General features: G+C 46.4%; 1 protein-coding gene across 1 annotated transcript in view; it reads left to right on the top strand.

The window, feature by feature from the left end:
• Nucleotides 1–1,954: 1,954 nt before the first annotated feature.
• The window catches only part of USP42 (ubiquitin specific peptidase 42), a 52,860-nt gene continuing 39,794 nt past the window's right edge, over nt 1,955–15,020 (top strand). The window contains exons 1-2 of the mRNA XM_036240117.1: nt 1,955–2,047; nt 12,714–12,963. Coding sequence (XP_036096010.1) covers nt 12,723–12,963 — 241 coding nt within the window. The 5' untranslated portion in view covers nt 1,955–2,047; nt 12,714–12,722. The remainder of the gene's footprint in view (nt 2,048–12,713; nt 12,964–15,020) is intronic.

The raw sequence follows: 15,020 nt of genomic DNA, 5'->3' as shown, positions 1-15,020 counted from the left end.
TGAACATTCAAAACATCTTAGTAAATGCCACAGAAGTCCTTTGAGGATGAACTGCTTTGCATTTGTAAACTTATTTTAATTTTCATACTATGGGCATTTTATTAAGTTCCAGAAAGAATCTCTCCTGAGATCAGTTTTACTTACAATCTTCACAAATTGAAGTATAACTCTTCAGAAAGTCTTTCCAGCTGCACATTTTTCACATTTATTATTTATTCCTTAATATTTTGTTTTAGCTCTTGTAAGATTATTTTTTCTTTTCTTTTCTTTTTTTTTATCCTCACCCGAGGACATTTTTTCCATTGTTTTGTTCAGATAGAGTGGGAGGGAGAGAGAGAGGAAGAGAGAGGGAGAGAGAGAGAGAGAGAGAGAGAGAGAGAGAGAGAGAGAGAGAGAAACATCGATGTGAAAGGGACACATTGAGTGGCCGCCACCTGCACGACCAACCAGGGCTGGGGACAAACTGCAACGGAGGTACGTGCCCTTAGCGGGAACCGAACTCGGGTCTCTGGACCTCAGGCTGACACTCCAACTGCTGAGCCAAACTGGCCAGGGCAATATTATTTTTTCTAATTAGATATTGCTGGTATATAGATTTCAATAGACATTTTTATTGTGGTAAAATATAAAAGAGATTATAGTTCACTGGCATTAGGTAAATTCACATTCAATTGACTTCTTTTTATATTTACACTTTAATCAGCCACTTCCCTGAAAACATTTTTTAAAATATTTTTTCTTTATTGATTTTAGAGAGAGAGGAAGGGAGAGGGGGAGAGAGAGATAGAAACATTGATGAGAGAGAACATCAATTGGCTGCCTCCTGCATGTCCTCCACTGGGGATTGGGCCCACAACCTGGGCATGTGCCCTGAGCAGGAATCGAACCCTCGACCTCTTGGTGCATGGGTCAACGCTCAACCACTGAACCACACCGGCCATGCTCCTGAAAACTCCGAAATGGGTCTCATGTATTTTATTTTTTCAAACAGATGTGTACTATGCAAATGAAATAAATTTATCTTCACTCTGATAGAACTATCTTGATGGGGGGGGGGGCAATTTCCAGGACCATGTTTAATCATTATTTAAGATAGCATACATTATTGTTCATGAATTAGACACATATGGATTTCTATTATTTAAATTTGGAAGTGATAGCTTCTTTATAGGCTCAACCAGCCAGTTAGATCTATACCTCTCTAACTTTCTCATTTGAAACCCCACATCTATTGAATCAAACTCCATGCTGAACCTTCTCGTTATCAACTGTGTTATCAGTCTTCATTTTTTGCACATTTCCAAGGGCAACAGATGTCTAAGAATGGGACAGACTTTATTTGCTTCTAAGTGTCATTTGCTCCTGAAATCCTGGCATCCTTTTCCTGGGGAAAAAAAATTCCATTTAATCCTCAAGGACATGTTTCAAGTGTCACCACTTCAGAAAATCTTTTCCTAAACGGCATTTCTTTCAAAGTGAAACCCATCCAGTGCTTTCTGATCATTACCGCCCTCCTTTGGAACGTCGTCACAGTGTGGGCTAACTAATTATACATAACTCTGTATCCCAAACTACACGGTCTCTGGGAACTAGGCGCAGCATCTCCAATGCATGGCTCGTTCTGGATTCTAAATTAATATTTTGGCAATACATAAAGGAGTGACTTGGGATCTGCCACCTAAAAATAAACTAGGTCTAAGATTTGGTGAGCTATGGTCTCAGATTTCCTTCGTAGGAGACAGTGGTCCTCAGAAAATCAAATAGACTCTTCCTTGAAAACTCTCAGGCTTGAATGTTTTGTTAGGTTGGTGGGAAGTGGTGTGCATTATCCATTAGGATCAAGTTGGCTTTGATAAGTTAAACCAACCTTTCATTTCATGAGACTCCAAAGAAAGACCCAAAGAACCATCTGATAAATAAAGGCTGGAGCTGGCATTTATACCTAGTCTGTCTGTCTCCGAACAGCACGCTGTAATGACTTCATCTAAGCCTCAGCTGTGGGGACACGTCTATTGATGGTTTCATCTGAGCACTGTGATAGTGAAAGGTAGGTACTCTTTTTCTTTTATTTCTCCTCCTCCTCCTCCTCCTCTTCCTCCTTTTGTGGTAAAATATGGTAGGTACTTCTTTTGAATATGCTTTGTGACTAATCCCTCTGTGTGTGTGTCTATATTGTTTCTTCTTTGTTCACAGTGATTTTGAGTAAAATCTATAAGAGGTAAGGGACTTGGTTTATGTTTGCCCAGAGGATCTCAGAGCAAGAATTGACTAAGATATTCTAAGTGTTGTTCTGTTCTGGGTGTTGAACTCCAAGGGATCGCGTGGGGAGTGGTGGGATTAAGCCTGTGTTAGATGAGTTCTTGATCGTTGAGTTTGCAGCAGTTCATTATCATTATTCATCCACCTTTTGCAGTGGTCAGACTGGTGAATTAAATGGGCACATGATAGAATCCACAGCCCTGCATTCAGTACAACTCTTGAGCGTGGCACTACTCTGGGCCATTCCCACCAAGAGCTACTCTCTTGGCCAGATACTCTCAGGGCAGTATCAGGGCTTCCACATCGCTTTCCCCACTGCGATAGCTCACAGCCTACAGGTCAAGGAACCAATGTGAGGATTCTGCCAACTGCTAAATAAAGCCATTTGGATATTACATTTGAGAACCAGGAAAACGAGCAGTATGGTTCCCAATGGGCCCACTGAGGGACCTAATATATTCCTTGACTCTATATGTTCATACTCCCTTAGCAAGGGAGCCATGTGGTGCTTTAGGTCCCCATCCATCTGCATTAACTTGGACTTTGTATCCAATAACTTGGAAATAGCCAAGTATTCCTCTTTCCTAGTGTATGGTTACCTGAGTAAATTAAATGACCAGAGGTCTCTTTGGGGAAGGATTTGGAGAATCACTACTGTATACATTTGCCATAGATCTGGCTTCTATTTTACTGAATGGGTGTTTTGGATCTGAGAACTGTCTCAGGTAAGGAAACTGTGCAAGAGATTGTGACTGTCCCCTGGGACAGCTGACCTCGGTCTTCTGCACGTACAGGTTTTACCTGGATACATAAATATCATTTGATTATATATAGTATGCCTTTGATGGCTGCCCATCTACCTTGCCCCATGTTCTGTTAGCCATCTCCATGGATTTCTGTAAGTCAGGTGCCCCTGTCTGCCATCCTGACCCTGCGGCCCACTACAGCAATCATGCCCATCTTGTTTCTGCTGAGTAAGTGCTGGCATCCAGCCTCTATCCCTCCAGCCTCCCATCCTCCACCCCTTGTTACTAGAGAGCCCAGTTCTGTAACAGCATCCCCTGTCCTCAGGCCTGGCCTACAGATGACAGCCACCACTGACTTTCTCAACAAAGCTGGTCGTGCCCCTGCCACCCATGACCTTGGTAAACAGCGTGTCTTCCGGCCTTCTCATGGAATATAGTCAGCTGGTGGTACCATTCCAGCACGTGCACTACCGGAAGACACGGAATCTCAACTTCATTTAATGCAGCCCATTCCTTTCACCAAGTGCCAACCATCCGGGGTATCAGAAGCAGCCCGCTCGTGGGCCTTGAAGAAGTGTTAGATCTGTATGACGGGAGAGTGTTGCCATTAAGACAAACTCTCCTTTATTGCACCCCCTTGATACAGCCCCTTTGGGATCCCTTTCCAGGCTTCTTTACAGTCCTGTTGGTATATATTAGCCAGGTCCCACAGCTCCTTAAACATGCAACTCCTCCTCCTGAGCAGACCCAACACTTCTCCCGAAGAATGCATTGTCTTGTGGGTGACTGCCTCGTGGGTGGCTTCTGCATAGTCTCCCAGTTGGGGTGGGAGTGGGCCGCTTCAGCAAGCCCGGATAGTTCTGAGGAGTCTGAAGTTCTCCTGTGGTTAGACTCTCGTCCCCAGTGTTGGGGTCCTACCTCTTCTTTATCAGAGCCCTGAATTTGGTGTAGGTGATGGACCATGGCTGAGGAGTCACCCGTTTCTAAAGTTCTCCTTATAAATGGACCTGTTCTGACTGCAGCTGATAATAAACAAGCTGCCCAGGAGGTTCTCGGACTTATATGCTTTGCTTCATATTGATGACTCATCGCCCAGGGCCCTTCTTCTCCAGATAGATGATAGATTTATTTATTTATGTATTTATTTTTTGTTAGCGAGAGAAGAAGGGAGAGAGAGAGAGAAACATCAGCTTTCTCCTGCATGCCCCTTACTGGTGAGCGAGCCTGCAACCTAGGCATGTGCCCTAAGCAGGAATCAAACCCAGACCTCTCAGTCCATGGGATGAAGCTCAATCCACTGAGCCACACAGGGCCGGGCTCTTTTTCCTCTTGAAGGCATCAATGTCCACCCAGTCTCACAGTTCTTTCATTTCTATCCCCCTCACATCCTCAAACACCAGAGAGACTGAATAGGCCAACGCATTCCCTTCTACCATCCCCCATCCCGGTTCCCCCCAGGTGGGAGCCTTCCACCATCACGAACTATCAGTGTCCCACCTATCACCTGAATCCTATCCTTGGACTCTGCTTTTTTGGACCATTCCTGGTAACTGTCTTAAACCAGGCTCCCTAGAAGCCATTTGAGACAGAATTCAGGTGCACGTGATGCGCGGAGGGCGCTCCCTGGGGAGACAGGAATGAAGCTAGAGGGCAGGGAAAGGAGTTAAGCAGTGCTGTAGATGAAATGGGAGAAGAGCTTCAATCTGGTCCCACTGGAGCTCTGGAGCATGAGCTGTGTAAGACTGGTCGCAACTTGAGGCAAGGCCCTTCTGAACCCGTGCCAGTGAACCATTGCTACAAGCTGTAAGGGGAGGTGGGCATGGTTAACCTGGCCATGAAGCAACTCCCCTGTGGCCAAGAGCAGTTGTCAGGAGGAGGCAGCTGTGAGTTTTTATCCGCTAACAGAGCAGCTGGGAGGGGAAAAGGTGTGTCAGCCAATAAAGGATCTGGGTAGGGCATTACCAGGCCTACTACAGGCTCCTAAGTGCATGGAGGTCCTCAGAGAATCTAATTTATCCTTCTAGGACACCTTTTGCTCTTTGATCATGTAATTACCCAGATTGGGGGGTGGGGCACTTAGGCTCAATTTGCCCTTAGCATAAAGACAACTGTGGTCAAAATAACTGGCTAAGCAATCTCTGTAGGTCACACAGCTTGTTAGAGGCAAACTAAAATCTCCAAACAGCATGCACGTTGGATTCAGTCTGGAGGAAAAGGAGTTTCTGGTCTGGGCCAAGTTTGCTTACCATCTCAGCCAAAGGCCCAACAGTTTGAAGGCAGAGGCTTCCTAATATCCTTTGTAACATCTCCATGTTGTCAGTTTGCTATAGTAAATTGCACTGAAACTCTTCAGAGGAAAGGGGCCTCTAGGTTTGCTTTCAAGGCACAGAGGAAGGTGGAGAGGGGGCCATACAATCCCCTCCTCTGAGAGCCTGTTCTGGGTGGAGAATGCTAAGGGATGGTTTTTTAAAAAATCCCCTTTCCTACCCAGGTCGCTCAGGCACTGTATGAAAAAAGGCTGGCTGCAGGGGCAGTTTTCAATAGAATGGGAAATGGGAAATGAAATTAGAAGCCCAAATTTGAATGTGAACATTAGAAAGGGAGCATTTTGAAATACTGTGAAGCTCAGGTGAACATTAAGGATTTGGCTCTTTAATTCCTCCTCATTCTGTATTTAATCATCTGAAAGTCATTTGGAAAAAGCAAACAAATTACTGAGTCCATCCCTACAAATCTCTGAATGGTGTTGCAAAGGGCTGTGAGGGTGAGATTCCACAACTGTTCTTCATCAGGAGGTAAGTTGTGGTGTTAATTCCGAAAGTGGGCGCTGAACTTGAGAGGTTTGAAACCCAACCTTTCCCTTTTTCTTCCCTTGAAGTACTTGTGTTCTGCTCCAAACACACAACTGATATTTTATCACTTCAGTGATTTCTGTCTAAAATAGAGAACTAAGTGCTGCCATAGAAGATATATGCAATCTGTAGGAGGAGTAGAAAGATTCTGATGGGGTTCTCAAGCAGGGAGGGCTTCATGGGAGAAGCCCAGGGTAGGATTTCTATACGCAGAGGTAGGAAGAGGTGTTTGTAGGGAAACGTGTGCTATGGCTGGGACACGTAAAAGTGTTAACGGGTACTGGAGCCTTCACTGCCAGGCAAAGGAGTTTAGGCTTTTCTGTGGGCCAAGTAAGTGGCTGCGAGCTCTGAGGAGGGGAGGCACATCTGCACTGACCTGTGCTTCTGGAAGATCATCCTGTGGTATGAAGGTTGAAAGGGCGTGGGGACTAGAAGGGAAGCGCCAGAAAGGAGAACGTGGGGAATGGGCGTGTTGAGAAAGGTCGCCTCGGGGAGGAGGGTCAGGCTCACAGCCCCAGGGTGGGTCGAGTAGACGTGACTCGAAGTGAAGGGTTTAAGCAGGTGAGGAAAGAACGAGAGAGACTCAGCGTAGTGCCGGGGAGTGCCACGCCCTAGAAGCAGGGCACCCAACAGGGAGGAGCAGAGTCGTGGCGGAGGAGAGACGCAAGGATGAATCACTTCGCTCCCTGCTGGACCTCGTGGTGGAGACACCCCGTAAGTAGTTGCAAGCACGGATGTGGCACCTGGGAGCGCTGGTCTAGGTGCCCCCAGAGACTGTGCGATGCTCGGACCCGAGATGAGCTCGGGACGGCAGTGGCTCGGCCCTTTCCTGGATTCAGGTGTAACATCGTCCGCTCCCTGCCCCAGTTCGTGAAGTCCGGCCGCCGGCGGGCGCAGCGCTGTCTCCGGCGCGGCCGAGGGACGAGCGTCGCGGTCGTAGCAGAGGAGCGCACGAGGGAGACACGCCCAGAGCCGTGTCCGTTTGGGGGTCCTGGCAGCCCGCGCCCCGCGTGCCCCCGCGCGGGCGGGCCCGGGGCGCAGACGCCGAGGCGCTCTCGGGCCTGGCCTGGGGCCCCGCGGCCGCCGCCGACCGCTAGGGTAAGGACTTCACGCGGCCGGGGCGCAGCCAATCAGCGCGCTCCTGCCGCGGCGCCCGGCGCGCCAGTGACGCGCGCCACCCTGCGCCCGCGGCGCTCTGGCCCAGGCCCGCCCGCGCTCTCCCGGCCCGTTAACTGCGCGCCGAGCCTCTTGTGCGACGGCCCCTGGGCGGAGACGCGAGCGGACGCAGCCTTGGCGCGCCCCCTGGCGGCCCGGCGGGGCGCGGCGGGCGCGGCGCTGACCCGGAGGCGGCGGCGGCGGTGCCCGGATGGAGGCACGTCATTGTCCCCCGCCGGGCGGCTGGGCTGTGTGCGGCGGCGGTGGCGGCGGCGGCCGAGGGGGATGGAGCGAGCGCCGAGCCGGGTCAGGTAAGCTCCCGCCTCCTTCCCGCCCGCTGCTGGCCGGCGTGGGGCCCGCGGAGCGCTCCGCCCGCCTCGGCCGCAACTGGCTCGGCCGTCCCTCAGCCGGCGCGGCCCGCCGGGGGCTGGCGCGGCCCCTCGCCCGCCGCCCCCTCCGCCGCCGCGGGCCGCCCAGGACCCCGCCGCGCCGGTGGCAGCGCAGCCACCACCGGCCGAGCCGGGCCGCTGGGGAGGAGGCGGCGGCCGTGGCGGCGGGGCGCCGGGAGAGCCGGGCTGCGCGGGGAGGCCGGACCCCCTGGTTGCCATGGACACTGCCCTCCCACCCCCACTCGGCCCCAGTCCGCCCCCTCGGCCCGGGGGCCGGGCCCGGCGGGCATCTCCCGGGCGGCCTGGCCGGCACGGGTCTGCCCGGGGTGGGCGTGTGCCGGCCGCGGAGCCGGGCGTCCCCTGGCTGCCCGGCGCCCCCCGCGTGGCTGCCGCCTCCCGCCCCCGATCGCCCCTCGGAGCCTGGGACCCGCCTCCCCGCCCCCATCCCACCCCCAAAGATACAAACTTTCCCACCCGAGCGCCCCTCGGCGGGCTGCCGGCCGCACCGGTCCGCCCTCGCGGGGCCGTCCACCTGGCTGCTCCGCCGAGTGTCCGGGCTCCGCACGCCGGCCGCCGGGCTGAGCGGGCACCCCCCGGGGCGGAGGAGGGGCCGGCCCGCCCGGCAGGGCGTCCCCCAAGGCATGCGTGTCTCTCCGTCGTGTTCTTTTTCTCCGGGGGGCTGCGAGAGCTAACTTACCTGGAGGGGGTCGCGGGAGGAGGAGATCGGTTTCAGATGTTTGAAATAAAAATTTGACGGGACAGAAGTTTTACAACGTAGGACTTGAAGCAGGTTATAATGAATGCAGTTGAGATTACTTTTGTTGAATAGCTCTTTTATGTTCAGGAAGACCTTAGGGCTTGCTTGTTTATGGGAAAACACGTTGATTATTTTAAGGGAAATACACTAAAATAACAGTAAAACTGGTCGAAAAACTAGTTAACGCCTCTTTTTCAAGGTAACAGCAGTATTATAGGTTCTATACATTTTTGTGGAGACTCACCTTTTTTAAGAGTTGTAAATTTTAAAGAGAATTCTACTCTTTTGACTGTTATTCATTCAGAGTTCATTAGAGGATAGGGAATAATCAGTTTCACTTATTTAATTTTATTTAAGGTCAGTTTCACTTTCTTTTCTATGTCATTGAATCAAGTCTACACAGTTCTGTAAAGGTTTAAGGCTTATTTGTTTTGTTGTCTTAAAAGTAACTAAAATCAAATGTGTGTCTTCCTAAAGTTTGTACAAGAATGTGGATTACATTGTTTATGAAGAAGCAGAGTGTAACAGTTTCTTTTTACATGTATTGCTATTACCTCAATGTATGTGGAGTGCCTCAATGTTTAAATAACATGTATGTATTAAAAATAAAGAATAATGCATTCTGGCATTTGGTAGGAATACTAAGGGAGAAATACCATATAAGAGACTGAGAAGTTTAAGACTTGAAAGAAAGCAAAGGAAACACAGGTGAAGTCAGTTTGTCTCATTCCTCCACACATCCAGCCTGCATTATGTAGTATTTTTTCCCCCTCAAACATGCTTTTTTTAGTTTTGGTATATCACCAGAATATGTTGAGAGAAATTTTAACTTTTCACCGAACTGGTTGCTTAAAAGTCCTGAGATTTATAGCAGAGATTGCGACTTCGCTGAGAGTAAAGAACATGTAAGGGTATGTATACATCTTGGGTCCTGCACAGCATTGCTTGGTTTCTAGAAAGGTTTTATAAACTCTGTAGCTGATGGAATTTAGTTGGATGCCTCATGGTTTTAGGGTAAGAATTCATTGGCCAAATGTACAAATGAAGACGGATGGATGGTTTTGGTTTGTTTTCCCAAAATTATAATACTCTATGGTTATTGATGACTGAGTTGTGTGCATTCCTTAATTTTTTTTCATGTAAGAACCTCTCCCTCCCCTCAAAAAAGGCAGTCGAGCCAGTCAAATCGTTTTACTTGGTTATTTGTTAACGATTGTCCTGGAGGGATGTCCAGCCAGGGAAAATCAAGGTTTTGCTGTTTAACGTCATTGTAAATAAGCCTTTCCTTATTGCTGTTTTGGCTTTCTTCTTTTCCTCCTCCTTCCCTTCCTCTTCCTCTTTTGTTTTCTTACTCTTGTCTCCACACTGTTTCATAATTTCTTTTGACTCTGATGAGGAAAGTGTAAATTGTATTTGGGTAATATGGCTCAAGTTTTCGTCCTGAATGAAGGTCCAGTATCTTTTATAAAATATTTTTGTTTCTTTTTTTTTCACTTTTTCTCAGTATCTTAAATTGACTTAAAATTTCAGTTCACTTTTTATTTTATTAAGATCTAAATAACCTCTACTTTTCTGTTTTTATGTAAGAGTACAAAAAACTTTTAAGGTTACACCTTTTACAGGGAAGCAGTCGTGCCTTAATTTAAAATTATAACAAAATGTTGAGGTTTTAAAAAAATTTGTGAGCAGTAGCACATTGTAACATTTGTTGAGGTGGCATATACATGGGTATTTATTATCCTTTTACTGTACTGAATATTTTTAAAGGGCTATTCCTACTTTAGAGTTATACACACACACACACACACACACAATTTTTTTTTTTTTTAATTCTCACCTGAGGATATTTTTCTATTTATCTTTAAGGTAAATAGAGTGGGAAGGAGGGAGAGAGAGAGAAACATCAATGCGAGAGAGACACGTAGACTGGCCGCCTCCTGCATGACCCCGACCAGGGTCACGGATGAATTGCAACCAAGGTACATGCCATTGACTGGAATCAAACCATGAATCTTTGGTCATGGACTGATGCTCTAACCACTGAGCAAAACTGGCCAGGGCACTACTTCAGAATTTTTAAAGGATTAATCGACATACTGTACATAAATCATTCGGCGCAAACTGGTGCTAAAGCAAACACTGGTTACTTCCTATGTCCAGAATTGACTAATTTGTTCAACACATGCACGGAAAGCTTTCTGTATGTCAGGTTGGGGGTACAAATAAGAACATGAGCCCTTGCCTGTTTGGCTCAGCGGTAGAGTGTCGGTCTGTGGACCAATGAGTTTTGGGTTCGATTCCAGCCAAGGGCACATACCTTGATTGCAGTTTGTCCCCAGCCTTGGTCAGGGTTGTACAAGAGGGAACCAGTCAGTGTGCCTCTCTCACATCAATGTTTCTCTCTCTCTCCCTGTCTCTCCCTCCCACTCTATCTGAAGATAAATCGAAAAATATCCTCGGGTGAGGATTAAAAAAAACATGATGGGGAGCAGCAGTAGGTGTTGAAGAGCTGCTGTATAAATCAGTACAGGTGTGCTGGGGAGCCTGCAGGAGGGGTTGAAACCCCGTCTTGGAGGAGGAGGTTGTCAAGGAAAGTGTCCCAGAGGAAATGAATTTTAGGCTGAACAGTGGAAGTGTTTACTGGCTGGAGTTGAAAGGATGGAGGAGAGTTAGGTAAAAAGAAACATCATGTGCAGAGCCCAGAGAGAGCAGGTGGGAATGAACCTCAGGGAGTGTTTACAGAGGTTCCTGGGTCAGGTAGTGCCAAGGCTAGGTGTTAGGAGGATGTTGTGCCACGGGCAGTCAGCACACCTGAAAGGTTATCTACAGAGCAGTGGCATACCAGATTTAGTGGCTACTGGGCAATTTCAGAAACATTCTTAAAAGTTGCCTCTTGACCAGGTTGGTATAGCCAGAAGGAACCCCAGCTAGGAATGTTGGACCTGGTACCTAGTCCCAGTTGCTGATTAGTTTGGGTTATACTTGGTGCATTTTATAGACTCTGTGGATGCTGTCCAATCTCATAGGTCTGTTATAAAAAATTAAATATGTTAATGTATGTACAGCAATTAACACAGTGCTCAGCACTTAAAAGATGCTCAACTCATGGTAGCCTTAAGATTTTAAGATAGGACTCACAGAGAAAATCAAGTACTTTTTTAAAATTTTTTTAATCCTCACCTGAGGATATTTTTCCATTTTTTGTACAGATAGAGTGGGAGGGAGAGAGAGAGAGAAATATCGACGTGAAGGGACACATCAAGTGGCTGCCACCCGCATGACCAACCAGGGCCGGGGACAAACTGCAACCGAAGTACGTGCCCTTCGCGGGAACCGAACCCGGGTCTCTCTGGACCACAGGCCGATGCTCTAACCGCTGAGCCAAACTGGCCAGGGCAAGTACTTTTATAACATACTTGTGTTCAGGTATGATGCCAGTAATATGGACTTCATTTAAAAAGTCATATATATCAAATAAATGAGTCTCTTCAGAAAAATGTGCTTCAGGGGTGAGACTTCCTATACTTTAAAAATGCAATGGAGCCTGGCGGGTGTTGCTCAGTGGATTGAGTATCATCCCATGGACTGAGAGGTCCTGCTTAGATTCCTCCATCAGAGTATAAGCCTGGGTTTCCACCTCGATCACCAATAGGGGGTGTGCAGGAGGCAGCTGATCAATGTTTCTTTCTCATCAATGTTTCTCTCTCTCTCCCTTCCTCTCTCTGGGAGGGAGGATGGACAATATAAACATGTTTAAAAAATAAAAATTAAAAATGCAGTGTATTTCAAACAATGTCTTTCGGACTTTAACAAAATTAAAGCTAGATTTTCTCTTTGTGTAGTTGAGACTTTTCCCTGAGGAATTATATATGGGTTGAAAATGGAGTCACATGCAGTAGTGCATTTCACATTCTAGTTTTAATTTACAAAATTTTTAATTTTATTATTATTTTTTATCCTATTATTTTTCCATGTTTTGTTCAGATACAGTGGGAGGGAAAGAGAGGAAGAGAGAGAGAGAGAAACATCGATGTGAATGGGACACATTGAGTGGCTGCCTCCTGCATGGCTCAACTAGGGCCAGGGACAAACTGCAACCGAGGTACGTACCCTTAGCAGGAACCGAACCCAGGTCTCTCTGGACCACAGGCCGACACTAACCGCTGAGCCAAACCAGCCAGGGCTCACATTCTAGTTTTAAACAATAGAGAGAAAATATAGGTACTTAGTAAATGTATAGAATTGGACATTGAGGTACCTGGTTATAAATGAAATATCAGAATTTTAAGAGGAGTGGAATAGAATGGCAATTTATAATAAAATATTTCATTGAAAGTTATATAATGAAAAATTATATATATCTTCGGGTTAGCACAATACTAAATGTCCCAGGGAAATGATTACAAAGTGAAAAAATACTGTTGCTTTTATATTTGGATGATTTGTTTGATACTAATTAAACATGGCTAGAGTAACTTTTTGAGATCTAATGGTAGAGTAAGCAGATTGCTAGTCTAATCTTATGAAACAAATATATGCTCTTCATCTTTTGCAGAGTTGAGCAATGACCATAGTTGACAAAGCTTCTGAATCTTCAGACCCATCAACCTATCAGAATCAACCTGGCAGTTCTGAGGCCGTCTCACCTGGAGACATGGATGCAGGGTCTGCCAGCTGGGGTGCTGTGTCTTCACTGAATGATGTTTCAAATCACACACTTTCTTTAGGACCAGTACCTGGTGCTGTAGTTTACTCAAGTTCATCTGTACCTGATAAATCAAAACCATCACCACAGAAGGATCAAGGTACTTTTTTTTTTTTTTTTTTTATCCTCACCCGAGGATATTTTTCCATTTTTTGTACAGTTAGAGTGGGAGGGAGAGAGAGGAAGGGAGAGAGAGAGAGAGAAACATCGACGTGAAGGGACACATCGAGTGGCTGCCACCCGCACGACCAACCAGGGCCGGGGACAAACTGCAACCGAAGTACGTGCCCTTAGCGGGAACCGAACCCGGGTCTCTGGACCGCAGGCCAACGCTCTAACCGCTGAGCCAAACTGTCCAGGGCTTTAAAAGGCAGAATTACTCCAAGAAACTGCTGTATAAATGTTGTCAGTGGGTTGGTAGTTGCAGAGGGGGCTTATTTTGCACAATGTGTTGCTGCCTGAGTGGCCTACAGAGTTACATTATGATGGGCTTCATTTCCCTCTGCTGCTTATTCATGAGTAACATGTGTATCATAATAAAGTAGATTATTTTTAGTAACTGATATTTGTAGTTTTTTTTTATTTTATTTATAATTTGTTGAAGGATAAACTTTATATTGGTGTGAATTGAGATGGGCAAGAATTTCATTAACTTGTCAATTAACTATAGTTCCCTAAATAGATGTCTGTCTTTTAAAAATTTAAAGATGTTTTCAAAAATACTGTTGTTGTTTTGCCAGTTAAACTCATCTGTGGTAATACAGCTCTTTGAAAGAGGCCCTTATATCGGTTTGAGCCTTCTTAGTAAATGTGCTATGGAGGTGAGGGGTGTAACTTGATGAAAGTGTTTTGGGTTGGGGAAAGTTTATATCACAAAACACAATTTAATTGAATGTTACACATAAAAGTTTCAAGACCTTCACCAACAAGACTTTCCTACGACATCTTCTCACAGACTCTAGCTGCCGAGGCTCCTCTCTCACTCAGGACTTCGTTCACATCGCCTCCCCTTGCCCTTTGGGGACCTCTGTTCTACTCTCTACAGACTCATTTCTCTTTTCCTAATTTTGCTTTCCATTCCCCACCAAGCTGAAGCCTATCTTTGTATACTTGCACACTCAATATCTCTGTTACAATAGAGAACGAACTGTTGGGCATCTCAATCTTTGGTAGCACCAAAGAACTGGCAAATGTTTAAAAAAAGTAGTCTTGCTATAGATGAGTTTAAGCTTTCCTAAATAAGTTGTTTTTTGAGCTTTATCTGAGTTTTATTAGAATATTGTCATTAGCAATAGATAAAAAATTATTTTAGACCGTGTGTAGTATACTTAACAAGTGTATATAGGGGTGCCCAGCAGCCTGAGTTCATAGCCTAGTTCCTTACTGGTAAAATGGGGATGACATCACTACCTACCCTGACAGATAGTAAGGACTCAGGAAGTGAGAGGATGATGGTGTACTGAATATAAGCATCCACAGTACATGTTATAGAGAACTATCTCATCCTGTACTTTCTGTAGATTGTGTTATTTATTTTTAAAGTTAAAAAAAATTTTTTTTTTCTTTATTGATTTTAGAGAGAGGAAGGGGGAGGGAGAGAAACATCAGTGAGCGAAAACATCACATGGCTGCCTCCTACATGCCCCTCAGTGGGGATCGGGCCCCCAACCTGGCATGTGCTCTGACAGGGAATTGAACAGGTGACCTCTTGGTGCATGGGTCGACACTCAACCACTGAGCCACACTGGCCAGGCTTTTTTAAAAGTTGTTTATTTTTTATTTTTTATTTATTTTTATCCTCACTCGAGGATATTTTTCCATCCTTTGTTCAGGTAGAGTGGGAGGGAGAGAGAGGAACAGAGAGAGAGAGAAACATCGATGTGAAAGGGACACATCGAGTGGCTGCCACCCGCACAACCGACCAGGGCCGGGGACAAACTGCAACCGAGGTACGTGCCCTTAGCGGGAACCGAACCCGGGTCTCTCAGGACCGCAGGCTGACGCTCTAATCGCTGAGCCAAACCGGCCAGGGCTAAAAGTTGTTTATTGTGAAAAATTTTAAACAGGCATAAAAGGGAGAGTATAATAAACCCTCATGTATCCATCAGTCTACTTTGACCTTTATCAACTCATGGCCAGTTATACCTCTCTCTCACT

Source organism: Molossus molossus, unplaced genomic scaffold (genome assembly GCF_014108415.1).
Source record: "Molossus molossus isolate mMolMol1 unplaced genomic scaffold, mMolMol1.p scaffold_m16_p_4, whole genome shotgun sequence".
NCBI classification, from domain to species: Eukaryota; Metazoa; Chordata; class Mammalia; order Chiroptera; family Molossidae; genus Molossus; species Molossus molossus.
Note: the sequence above shows the minus strand (reverse complement) of the source record. Positions and strands in the feature narration are given on the sequence as shown.